General features: G+C 31.6%; 3 protein-coding genes across 4 annotated transcripts; 2 read left to right on the plus strand and 1 right to left on the minus strand.

The window, feature by feature from the left end:
* Window positions 1-1833: 1833 nt before the first annotated feature.
* Window positions 1834-4010, minus strand: LOC109339930 (homeobox-leucine zipper protein HAT22-like). Its single transcript, XM_019577474.1, has 3 exons — window positions 3593-4010; window positions 2493-2572; window positions 1834-2341 (listed from the first exon to the last, which is right to left on the minus strand). The coding sequence occupies exons 1-3, from the start codon at window positions 3848-3850 to the stop codon at window positions 2128-2130; spliced, it is 552 nt and encodes a 183-aa protein (XP_019433019.1). The 5' UTR covers window positions 3851-4010; the 3' UTR covers window positions 1834-2127.
* On the plus strand, window positions 2727-3442 carry LOC109339931 (homeobox-leucine zipper protein HAT22-like). Its single transcript, XM_019577475.1, has 2 exons — window positions 2727-2840; window positions 2992-3442. Exons 1-2 carry the CDS (start codon window positions 2755-2757, stop codon window positions 3203-3205), a joined length of 300 nt encoding a protein of 99 aa, XP_019433020.1. The 5' UTR covers window positions 2727-2754; the 3' UTR covers window positions 3206-3442.
* Window positions 4011-7944: 3934 nt separating the features above from the next.
* Window positions 7945-8975, plus strand: LOC109339933. 2 transcript variants are annotated; one of them, XM_019577479.1, is made up of 2 exons: window positions 7945-8287; window positions 8645-8975. In XM_019577479.1, the coding sequence occupies exons 1-2, from the start codon at window positions 8129-8131 to the stop codon at window positions 8813-8815; spliced, it is 330 nt and encodes a 109-aa protein (XP_019433024.1). In that variant the 5' UTR covers window positions 7945-8128; the 3' UTR covers window positions 8816-8975. The 2 variants fall into 2 exon arrangements, with proteins under 2 accessions (XP_019433024.1, XP_019433025.1); XM_019577480.1 differs by having other exon boundaries at window positions 7970-8287; window positions 8657-8975.
* Window positions 8976-12637: the final 3662 nt, after the last annotated feature.

The following is a 12637-nucleotide window of genomic DNA, read 5'->3' on the forward strand; positions in this document are numbered from 1 at the left end:
TTGTTCGTTTGCTAATCTTTCGGGTTAAAGGTGACATAATGTTCATCTGTTTGCACTTGAAATTAATCTTTTTGATAGGAACTTGAAATTAATCATTACATAATTATGAGACATTTTCTTAATGTATATTAGCACTAGCATACAAATCAATACATGTACCAAAAGCATACAAATTACTTATACAGTCGTGTCAATCGAACTCAAGTCCTTTTTTGTAAAAAAAAAAGTTGAATAAATTAAAATCCAAATCTTTAGGTATCATCTTTATCATCCCATTAACTAATATTATTGGTCCCTTGAACGTGATTCGAGCACTGGATAGTGTGTGTGGGATAGTTCAAAATCCACGTTTGGTGCCGCCCCTAAAACACGCTATAGAATTTCTCCATTACTCATCTTTTTGCACCAAGTATTGTGTAAAATGCCATCATAAGCGCATTGCAATTTCTAATGATTTTTGAAGATTAGAAATATGGAGGAAGATCTTCTGTATTTATTAGTTTCCTTGATAATGTACCAAAACTAATCAAAATAAATTATTTAATTGAAAAAAATAATATAAAAATATAAATTAATATTTTATATTATTTTAAAAAATACTATTGGTCAGAGATATGAAGATAGAATTTCTTTGGGACAAATATCATTTTCCTATAAATATTGGCTGTTTGCTTGGAAGTTGTAAACTAGGATACTGTGTCGGACTCTTAGGATTTATCAACTCCCATGCATTTTTATGTACATATGTTCTTACACAGTTTGTGTCAATTATTATTAGGTAAAAAATATATTAAAATTAAAACTTTAATTATTAAGTATTTTTCTGACCAATAATAACCGATAACACATATAGTAACACAAATTGTGGGATAAAAATATGCTCATTTTTCTATCAACCGTGCTTGTGGGTTGGTTTAATTACCAAACTAAAAGACACACACATAGAGATGAAGAATTGGTGGTGCATATAAAACTAATTTGACATGCATATCTGCCTTATGAATACTCACGATTAGCTAGCAAGATAGTATTTCCACAAAGATATAAGTCAGTTGAATATAGGACCTTTGAGAGAGAGAGAGAGTACTTGTATGTAAGGATTAAATTAGTTATTATCAATGAACATGCAAGGATATTTTTTGTTTAATTAAAAATAAATAAATTATATGCTAAAGACCGAAAAGTATACCATAAGCATTCAAAAGTCTCCATTGAGAAAATTATACTTGAAATTTCAGAAGACTTTCTTTGCTACCACACATCAATGATAAAGAATGATACCATGAACTAACTTTTGTCATATCGAATGATCATTTCTCTCCCTCTTCAAGAAAAATACATCGTTTTATTGTGAGTAACTCTGAGTTTGCTAGTAGGTCATATATAAGTAGAGAAATATTTTTTTGCCATTTTCTTTTTAATAAACTTTTACCTTTCTTTTTAAAAAATAAACTTTTTTCCTTTAAATTCGATATTTGTGGAGACACCATGTTAATACATTATACATGGATACTTATTTAGATTGGGTGCATAAATAATGAATGATGGATGGTATGGTATGGTATGGTGTATGGACATGGTTTGAACTTTGAAGCAAAATACTTGTCTCTCACATGCATATATATCATGGGTGACAAGTATAAAAGGAAAATTCTATCTAGCTCATATTCAATATTCTAACCTTTTAAAGCACGTTACTAATAATCAGTGGACTTAGTTTGGGAATTGTTTCCTCTTTGAGTTCCAACCATTCAAGGACTTATTATGCCTTAGCCTTATCCGTACTGAGCTTCATTCATAGGGTAAAAGCACAAAGCTAAAGAAATGTTGAGTGAAATTAAATAGGTTTGATTAATATGTGATGAGTTCAATAAATAAAAGAACAACAACCCCATTTCTATACATTTGATATGAGGATCGGGGGAATTAAAATAATCTATACCCACTATTCTATGTATTTTTGTAACCCCATTTCTAAAAACAGTGACATAGAGTAATGTGTATAAAAGATTTATAGGACATAGGGATATACGTGATTTCTTTTTCTCTTCTAATATACTTAATGAGCTACCTTTTTTGGTGTATGTTTGATACTGAAATTCCAATATACTTCATCTAATTATCAAATCATGTTCCTTCATTGGGCTTAAATAGTTCCTGGCACGATGAACACATAGTCAGAGTTGCAGCTTTAGATAGTTGAATATATAATGGCGATGATCCAACTTCTAGTGCACGTAATTCATGCAGTTCCTTCTTCAATCTTTTGTTCTCATCGCTAAGATTTTGACACTTTTTTTTCAATAGTTCACAATCCACTTCTGTCTGCTTCAGCTTGGTCCTGCAAAGTTAATAAATATAATGTTTGAAACGGAGAATATATAATAAATATATGAAACTGTAAGTTATGTTTAGTATTGAAATAAAAGAACTCCACATGAAAAAGGAAAATTGATGAAGAAATAAGATCAAGAAATAAAAAAACATAATACCTTGCTCTTCTGTTCTGAAACCAAACCTCAATTTGTCTAGCCTTTAAGTTCAATTGGTCAGCAAGTGCTTGTTTCTTAGCCTGCATGTTGAACCAAAACCAACGTATATATACATAAAATCCTTTTACCTTGACGTAGAAATGGAAAGAACACAAATGATATATATATATATATATATATATATATATATCATTTGTGTTCTTTCCATTTCTACGTCAAGGTAAAAGGATTTTATGTATATATACGTTGGTTTTGGTTCAACATGCAGGCTAAGAAACAAGCACTTGCTGACCAATTGAACTTAAAGGCTAGACAAATTGAGGTTTGGTTTCAGAACAGAAGAGCAAGGTATTATGTTTTTTTATTTCTTGATCTTATTTCTTCATCAATTTTCCTTTTTCATGTGGAGTTCTTTTATTTCAATACTAAACATAACTTACAGTTTCATATATTTATTATATATTCTCCGTTTCAAACATTATATTTATTAACTTTGCAGGACCAAGCTGAAGCAGACAGAAGTGGATTGTGAACTATTGAAAAAAAAGTGTCAAAATCTTAGCGATGAGAACAAAAGATTGAAGAAGGAACTGCATGAATTACGTGCACTAGAAGTTGGATCATCGCCATTATATATTCAACTATCTAAAGCTGCAACTCTGACTATGTGTTCATCGTGCCAGGAACTATTTAAGCCCAATGAAGGAACATGATTTGATAATTAGATGAAGTATATTGGAATTTCAGTATCAAACATACACCAAAAAAGGTAGCTCATTAAGTATATTAGAAGAGAAAAAGAAATCACGTATATCCCTATGTCCTATAAATCTTTTATACACATTACTCTATGTCACTGTTTTTAGAAATGGGGTTACAAAAATACATAGAATAGTGGGTATAGATTATTTTAATTCCCCCGATCCTCATATCAAATGTATAGAAATGGGGTTGTTGTTAAAAATAATTGTATTACACACATGCCTCATAGAAAGTACCATGCATGCAGCATGAGCTTCCTCAAAATTAAATTATCAAGGATAATTGTAGAAAATATACAAAATGATAAAAATGAGAGAAGGATTGGTTTGAATGAATACTGGGTTTAGAGTGCTATGTAGCTTGAAGGTACTCTCAAGCATGGTTGATTGCTCCTTTGTGAGCCTAAGTTTCTTTGTTGATCTGGTCCTATCTTTGGTGTTATCATGACTAACGTTATTGGCTTCTCCTTTTGGACAAAGTTCAAAGGCTAGTTCCACAGACTTTTTCACTCTTTGCTTCTCATCCTTCTTAGGCACATACCCTCCAATTCCCAGTCCCAGACATAGTCCTGTGATGCATTCATCATCATCTTCCATTGTAGACAATGAGAACAGAGAGAGAGAGAGAGAGAGAGAGAGAGAGGAATAGAGAGAAAGGGTCAAAGTTGTATGCAATATAGTCAAATGGAAAAGTTTGGTTTTATGAAGGAGGTGGATTTAATACAGATTATATTGTTGGGCTTGGTCTTAATCTTAGAGATTCAATCCCAATCATTATAATTGTGAATGTTATGAGTTTTAATAACAAAAATATTATATTTACATCCAGGTTCAACTCCAATGATCTTATACCTTCCCCTTTTCTTATAAAGAGATAAGAAGTATGAAACTTGTGATAATCTAATTTATTAAAAAAAGAAAGATGTAGAAGGTTTAGTGTTAAACTTGGATTTACATGTAACATTACTATATTAATAATTTCAGTTACACTAGTACTATAATGACGAGAGACCAAGATTAAATGCAATGTATAAATAATGAGGGCAGGAGTAAAAGCATGCGTTAGATTGTGACTCCCATTAGGAAAACACAACCTTTACTTATTTACAGCTAAACATTTGACTACCATTTTTTTGTTTCTATTTTTGTTAATTATTTCAAGTGTATTGTATTAGGTATGGAGTAAGAATGGAAACATATATAAGTAAAGATATCAACAGATCTTAGTTCAAGTGATACATGTTTGATTCCCCTTAAGCAATATCTCGAGTTCAAGTCTTCTGGATGGAAAAAATACTCGCTGGGAGAGTTAGTCTCACATACCTGTAGATATTCCTAACTCGGAGAAGATCGCCTTCAGTGCGAGGATATCTTTGAAAAACCAAAAAATATATAAGTAAAGATTATTAATAAATGATGGTAAATATTAAAAAAATAATTTTAATTAAAATTTAGTCCTAAATTATAGGATCAAAATATGACATGTTACATCATCTCCACACAAGTTTTTTAAGATTAAAATTTGTCATATACCAATAATGTTACAATTGGACCAAAACATGTAATCATTAAACTAAAACAAATGGAAACATATATAAAGCAAATGCTTAGTAAAAAAACTAATAGGACTATGAGAGGTTAGTTAACCTAGTATGCCATTCTTCAATGGCCTAGTTTCATTATGATGTGAATATTCTTAGGTTGAACAATATTGACTCTTTTACCAGGAGAATTTGGTAGAAGAAAAATAAGTATTAATTGGAATTAGAGAAAAATAAAAGATAATAAAAATAATGAAATAATTAGGCCATTGTCGACTTGTGTGTGGTTTAATAGAAAAGTGAAAAGAAACAAATTTTTATACGGACAAAAATATCCCTAGAATATATTAAAAAATATCCCTAGAATATATTAAAAAATATCTCATTTATATGTTTTCTTCTCTTTTTAGATAGAAATTTTTTAAGATTACGGGTCACATATAATTTTCTTCCTATAAATAAAGATATTAAATAATGCTAAAAATTTAATATTTATACATCAACATTGTAAGAATTTTTTAGCACATAATTCACATATTAATCATCATTAGCTCTTAAATAAAAGAAACACACATTTTATTAGAAGTTAATGATACAAATACCTTATAAATTTTTTTACATCGCATAAATCCATAAAATTCCCCCTAGCAATAATTCCCATATTAGATGGGAGGCATAGGTTCCTTGTATAATTTGTTTGGAGCAGGAGTCAATAAGGGACCATTTTAGTGAAGAGAATTTCTTGAGTGAAATAGACTAGCATTAAAATTGAGTTAATGTATAGCAACTGATTAGTTGACAACTTGACATAAACCCTAGCATATACACTACTATTTTAGCAACAGAAACATTGTGAATTATGAGAGCCAGCTAATTAATTAGGCGCTGTTAATTGTTAATTATTGAGGTTGGACCAGACAAGACTGATGGAGATATAGCGTTCCCATAATCAATTGTTTGCTTAATACTTTCACGAAACGTCTCATAGTAAAGGGTAGTGAATAGTAAGTATGTTACCTAAGGCATGGGGAAACTGATGCTGTACATGTTAAGTGTAACATTATATTGAAAAAGGCATCTTTATATCTATCGATATTAATTGATTGATTTGTTTTATGTTCTACCTTCTAACTTGAGTTGATGATTATATATGTAACTTGCAATAACATTCATGCACAAGGATGATAGGTATCTAAAACGTTTATTTCTAGGGTGAATAAGATCCAACTCTAACACTCGTTCGATTTGGCCTAATCATAATTGCACTCAAATAGGATTGGGTCTAAATCGATTTCGGGTTTAATAATTAGACTATGTCAATATTTAGGGCTGGTGGGGAAAAACATGATCCAGTCTGATCCGTCTTATCTCATGATCGCTCACTCATATATTTCTCTATTAAATTATGCACATAATAATGATATTTTTTGTTGAAATTTTCATTAATTCTCTAATTTCTCCATCGTACATACATGATTAACAATATATATATAATTTGATATGTCAAATTACAAATTCATAATAATAAGTAATACATAGGTTGAGAAGACTTTATCCAAAAGAAATATGCATTATATTTAATCGGGCAAGGGTCGGATTCAGGTTCAGATGCTAACCTGAATGACAATTAAAGTCAGGTTAATTTCGAATCTAGGGCCGAATTCGAATTCAAAAAAAAAAGACCTAACAAACATTTATAATCGGGTAAGGGTAAAATCTTATTTGGTCCATGCTCACGCTAACTTATTCCTATCTGTTACGTCAAAAGCAAATTGGGAGAGACGCCATTGCCTTCACTATAGCAATTAGAATAGAGTAATGATCATAATATTGGAAAGGATAATTAGCATAAAGAGAATTCAGAAACTCAAGCAAGTTTATCAATAGTCATTTAATAATTACTAGTTCTTGATGACCTGTATAATTATTTTAGACACATGATATACTATATAATCTTATAATATACCGGTGTAATCTTATAATATACTATATAATTTTATGCGGCTACTGATTTTTGTATCCTTTTTTCTGATATTAATGTTTAGCACTTTTGCTCAAGCAAAATAGATCGCTATGAGGGCTCTGTTTTTTTGTTACTTTGCCACTATCACACCAGACCATGTTAATTGTTAGGTAAGCCACATTTTCAATCGTGAAATTGTCTTAAAAAAGTGAACTTTGCTTATATTGTAGGTTACATACAGGATAAAGTGGAAAAATTGTCATCAAATGCCATGAATTAGAAAGGAGGAGATCAAAATAGGTTCAGTTCTTCCCATTTGATTCACACTTTTACACTTATAAAAGAATTATAAATTTACTCATGTCACTAACAAATAAAGCAAATTGAAGATTACGCTGGATTTGAATTGGTAATGTATGAATACCTAATTAAAAACGACAGTCCAATACACAAAACTCCTGTTAATCTCGAAGATATAAATAATTTATTGGCTAGACCACTTGGGTTAATTTGGTTCTTTGTTAAAAGTTGCTTTTAATGAAACTACAGCAAATTGTCAAAACAAAGTTTCCTTTTCTACGTAAAATTGAATTGCAAGTCAGCAATTCAGAATTTGTATATTGGTTGTGAGATACTCATTAGTAACCCTACTGAAAAAATGAAATGAAGGTATATAACTACAAAGAGATATGCAATAATTGAAAGGATGGAAGATTCTGAGTTGAGAAGGTATGCCAAGATGAAATTACAGAAGTCAACAAGTGTCTTAAGATGCCAACAATTGTGCTAAGATATTGAGAGAGTAAGAGATCACAAGTCACAACAATATAACACAGCCAAAGGGTCACATATCTCAACCAATATTTATTGATGAGGACAAAACTTGTGTTGCTGATGTAGAAGTGTGGTTTCATTTGGCACCAGCCGTGCACGTTAAATAAACTGAACAAAAATTTGTTGTCTAGAGTCTGTCCAGCTCGTATCAATGACAATGAAGCTAAAACAAAAAAATAATAAATGTTTTTAACTAACATTGCATATTTTCATTGGCGTGGGACAATAATTGAGACATGATCTACGACATTAGATGTCTGTTCTTTTTTCTTAGTTCACCTGCTATGTACTACCATGAGAAGAATAGACCTCTTTCATTTCACTGTTAATGTATCATGAGAGATAAAGAGGATACTCCAACACAAGCAACAGAACCATGGCCACATAGGTTGAAACATGTTTCCTAGCTCCTTAATCAATAATTGCATTCTCTCTCTTCCCATCACTTTCTTCTTCCATGCTCTTTCTATATAATGTTTCAAGTAATCAAATGACTTACCTTGAGAGTAGCAAAACCTTATTTTTCATATTGATCACATGATGACTTCTTCAATCTTCCTTATATATTGTCTCTGCCTTCTTATATTTACTTCATATTTTCTCACCCAACACGTAGGCTATTCTCTACATGTTATGCCAGCTCGAAAGTTAAGCATGTTAGCCCCTGCACATGAGAACAAGTATCACAATACCCAGGTATGTTTATATCCAATTGATTACTTGAGGAAGATAATAGCAGAATGGTAAGATTAGAAATAGAAGCAACTAACGTTTTAAATTACGATGGCCGTTAATGTTAGGTTGTATTTATCGCAATTGCTAGAAAATGTGGCCATGCAATCACAAAGTCAGAATGATATTGCAGAAACTTCTGAAACCGCAATGTCTGGCCTAATTGCGGTTGCAGAGTGCAATTTAAAACACCAGATGTAACATATTCATAGAAGGCATAAACCAAATTTTCATCTACAAATTTCCCATTCCCCTTTGCTAATAATACTCAGAAGTGTACCTCTTTTCTTATTGTTTCTGATGATTCCTAGAACATGGCAGTATAAAATGCAGGTTGCAGATGAAGAAATGGAAAGTATCCCTGCAAAGGAAGATTCAATGACTGTAGAGTATAACGGCAACAGTTACAGTTACAGTGCCCATGATCTTGTCTATCATACAGATTACCATGGAGTTACAACTCATCCAACTCCTAAGCATCCGAAACCATAGGCCACAACTTTAATTTTACTTGGCAAGAGATTTATGCAGACACCTATCATAGTTCTTATTCTTATAAATATATAAATGTGATGCATTATGTGGGAAGAAACAAGTTTTGTGATTTTGTTTATATACTTAAAGTTATTTCATGATACATTTCCATTGGTTATGTAGTTTGCTGAACACAATATATGCATAACTTGTAAGCTATAGCTTACAGAATCATACCAAACTGGGTGAGTTTAGATGGCTATTGATGTCACATTCAACTAGATGAAAATGAACTCATCTATAACTCGCGCAACCAGTGACAATTGAAGAAAAATAAAACAGTTATGTTACAATTTATCATGAAGTGAAATCATTACATTAATATATTGCTTTATAGCCTTTCTATACTTCATTTTTCTGAATTGCCACCTCTATGTTACTCAGCACTTCCAATAATCTAGATTCAGTACAAACTATCAACTAAGCGAACAAAATTATTTCTTTGGTTCTGAACAATCATATTATAAAATCTGGTGGTAAGGAAACTGCAACACTTAAGCATGCTTTCAAAAGACAAGGATCAAAATTTCCAAGGATCCAAATTGCAGCATGTAACAGGTTTACAGACATGACATCAAGATTTTGCGACAAAGTTCGAGTCATCATAACATTGTCTCTTCCAGGTTTCACTCTAGCGATAAAATGCAAAATGCCTACTCCTTCCCACCTGTGTTTAATGCTATGCATATGCAAAATATGCAATATTAATGAGTGAAACACTTTTAGATCATCAGAGAGAACTTCTTGTTAAACAAAACCACAAAATTTGAACTTATTGAGTTCAATCTTTCATTTGGAATTAACAAACAGTACATGCCCCTACAGCGCTTAAAGCCTCTCCAATTACTTCTTTCATTTGCATGTAGAATTATCCATGCTAGGCCTAAAAATGACACACTAGCTGGGGTCGGCGGATTGAATGCTGCCGTAATTTCGTTTTATCATAAATCATATTTATTGATAACATATTTATTGATAAAATATTTACAGATCGAATAGCTACATGACTATTGTTGTAATTATCAACATAGGGTCCAAAAAATGACACACAATCCTCACAATCAAAGGAAATTCAATTTAAGATTAAAACTAATTCATAAACTAATAGGAAAACCTGATGATGATTAAAATAATCTTCCAAAATAGAAGAAACTTAGTAATAACACTTTTCCCATTAACCAACATAGTAAAATCCTATTCACTCTTATTATGAGCATGAGGACAAACCAACAACAAGATGAAAAGTTGATAATTTTATACTCATTCTTATCATTGGGATAATAATTGACATATGGAACATTATTATATTAAAAGATAACATACTAGAAACCTAGGTCTATGAATAAGCTTTCCAAAGACATGGCTCTGAAAGCATGCCCCTGTGTCCTGCAGACACACTTGTCTAAATTAAATTATTGATTTTGCGTGGGTCATTCCACATGCATTGTTTCAAAGGAAAGAAAAGAACTAAGAAAATGAATATCATGTATTTATAATCCTTAGAATCAGTGAAAAATATGAGAAATAATCGGAAATGAATTGGGGATTAGATGATGTAGCTGCAAGAAGGATTTAAAATGTTACAACAAAACAGAGTGGCACTATTAGTAGTTCAATCAATAATAGGCTGTCACATACTTCCATGTGTATTTGATAACCAAGTAACCATTCAAAACTTATGGACTAAACCAACAAGTGTTGGTCTAGTGGTGTAAGATCTTATTGAGTTATCATTAAAATGTTAAATGTTTGATTCCTATAAAGCATGTTGAGAGGGTCAACATGCAGCCAAAATGAATTCGTTCCTTACCAGAAGAAGATGAGGGAGTGAGATCATTTTTTATAGACGGAAGGGTATGCTAGTGCCAATTAGTCAAAGATGGGCCAGCTTTGATTGGATGGGGACGAGAACATCATGGCAAAACATTAGTATAACGGTTTATTGATTGGAAATTTCGATAACAAGCATGTTTGCCAACGATAGCTGACCCATGGGACCTTGTAAAGATAATATTTTTCTAATTTTCCACTAGGGGTTGTATGTGTGTTGGTTTTTGGAAGGAAAATAAGGAAAAGTTAATACATTTGTAAAGAAGAGTTTACAAGTCTTCCATAAATCAACTCGCAAATATACTACTCTACTCAAATATGATCATTAATTGTAGAGTAATTACAAGAAAATAGAAGAAAGCAAAGGGCATTGATATGTAGGAGAACAAAGGGAACCCTTATAACCTAAATCATCACAACCAAAGTTTATAACTTTATTGTATTTGAACCTATAAAAGATAGTTGAAGGTAACCTTTACCTACTTGAAAGGAGGTTGAACCTCCAAAGTAAGTGTAAGGTGTAATGAAAACCCATTAGAATCATTACCAACTTCAGAGTTTGTATAAGCTTCATGAAGACTGTTTGTCTTACAATTTGTTCCTAGAATATGTCAACTATCCAAATGAGCCCATTAATGCAAAAATAATGACCCATTTTGACGTGTAATTTTCTACTCAGAAAATATCTTATAATTATTAGGGATGGAGTGGAACCTATGTCGGGTTTGATAAAGTTGTCCCAACTTAAAACTTTAAGTTAATTTGATATGAAATCTTTTTCCAACTCAAACTGAATTCTATTTTAATTTATGAATTGTTAAATTTGACCCATCAACTCTTTAGTCTATTAAAAGTTCACAATTTCACATATTATTTAGTTATTTGATATTATAAATTTAACAATTTTCTACTCATATATGTATGTATACATATGTATTTATATATAATCAAAATTAGCTCATAAATCTTATAAGGAAAATTATATTTTGTTGAAGTTCAAACTCCTTCTGTATTATGTGTTGGTGTTTTGATGATCGCTACCTTATTGACCGCAACACTGAAAACCAGCACTGAAGTTGGATCTCTGTAGAACAAATCACGAAAAGAACCGCCTCCCCGTTTTTATTTTCTATATACAATAGGGTTCGGATATTAATAATATTCATCTAATTCTTCTTTGTAGTACAATATTTGAGTAGATTTTCCTTGATTTATCATTTAGTTTAGTTTTAATTTCTATTTTTGAAATTTTTAATTTCCAAAAGGAGTTTTTATGTCACGTTACAGAGGGCCTCGTTTCAAACAAATACGCCGTCTGGGAGTTTTACCAGGACTAACTAGTAAAAGGCCCGCAGCTATAGTCGGAAGCGAACTTAGAAACCAATCGCGCTCCAGTAAAAAATCTCAATATCGTATTCGTTTAGAAGAAAAACAAAAATTGCGTTTTCATTATGGTCTTACAGAACAACAATTGCTTAAATACGTTCGTATCGCCGGAAAAGCGAAGGGTTCAACAGGTGAGGTGTTACTACAATTACTTGAAATGCGTTTGGACAACATACTTTTTCGATTGGGTATGGTTTCGACTATTCCTCAAGCCCGCCAATTAGTTAACCATAGACATGTTTTAGTTAATGGTCGTATGGTTAATATACCAAGTTATCGCTGTAAACCCCAAGATATCATTACAACGAAGGATGAACCAAAATCTAGAGCTTTGATTCAAAATGATCTTGATTCAGCCCCTCGTGACGAGTTGCCAGCCCATTTGACTCTTCATCCATTCCAATATAAAGGATTAGTCAATCAAATAATAGATAGTAAATGGGTTGGTTTGAAAATAAATGAATTGCTGGTTGTAGAATATTATTCTCGTCAGGCTTAAACCTAAAATAACAAGAATTTTTATCCGAGGATTTTTTCCATTCATGTATGATAGACATAGGAAAC

Source organism: Lupinus angustifolius, unplaced genomic scaffold (assembly GCF_001865875.1).
Source record: "Lupinus angustifolius cultivar Tanjil unplaced genomic scaffold, LupAngTanjil_v1.0 Scaffold_121_2, whole genome shotgun sequence".
In the NCBI taxonomy this organism is placed as follows: Eukaryota; Viridiplantae; Streptophyta; class Magnoliopsida; order Fabales; family Fabaceae; genus Lupinus; species Lupinus angustifolius.

Bases quoted from the DNA above. Each gene is read 5' to 3' on its own strand.
- LOC109339931 (XM_019577475.1), top strand. From the start codon at position 2,755: ATGCAGGCTAAGAAACAAGCACTTGCTGACCAATTGAACTTAAAGGCT. The intron at 2,841-2,991 runs GTATTATGTTTT...TTAACTTTGCAG, and splicing joins TTTCAGAACAGAAGAGCAAG to GACCAAGCTGAAGCAGACAG.
- LOC109339930 (XM_019577474.1), bottom strand. From the start codon at position 3,850: ATGGAAGATGATGATGAATGCATCACAGGACTATGTCTGGGACTGGGA. The intron at 2,573-3,592 runs GTATTCATTCAA...TTCAACATGCAG, and splicing joins TACATAGCACTCTAAACCCA to GCTAAGAAACAAGCACTTGC. The intron at 2,342-2,492 runs GTATTATGTTTT...TTAACTTTGCAG, and splicing joins TTTCAGAACAGAAGAGCAAG to GACCAAGCTGAAGCAGACAG.
- LOC109339933 (XM_019577479.1), top strand. From the start codon at position 8,129: ATGATGACTTCTTCAATCTTCCTTATATATTGTCTCTGCCTTCTTATA. The intron at 8,288-8,644 runs GTATGTTTATAT...AGAACATGGCAG, and splicing joins ACAAGTATCACAATACCCAG to TATAAAATGCAGGTTGCAGA.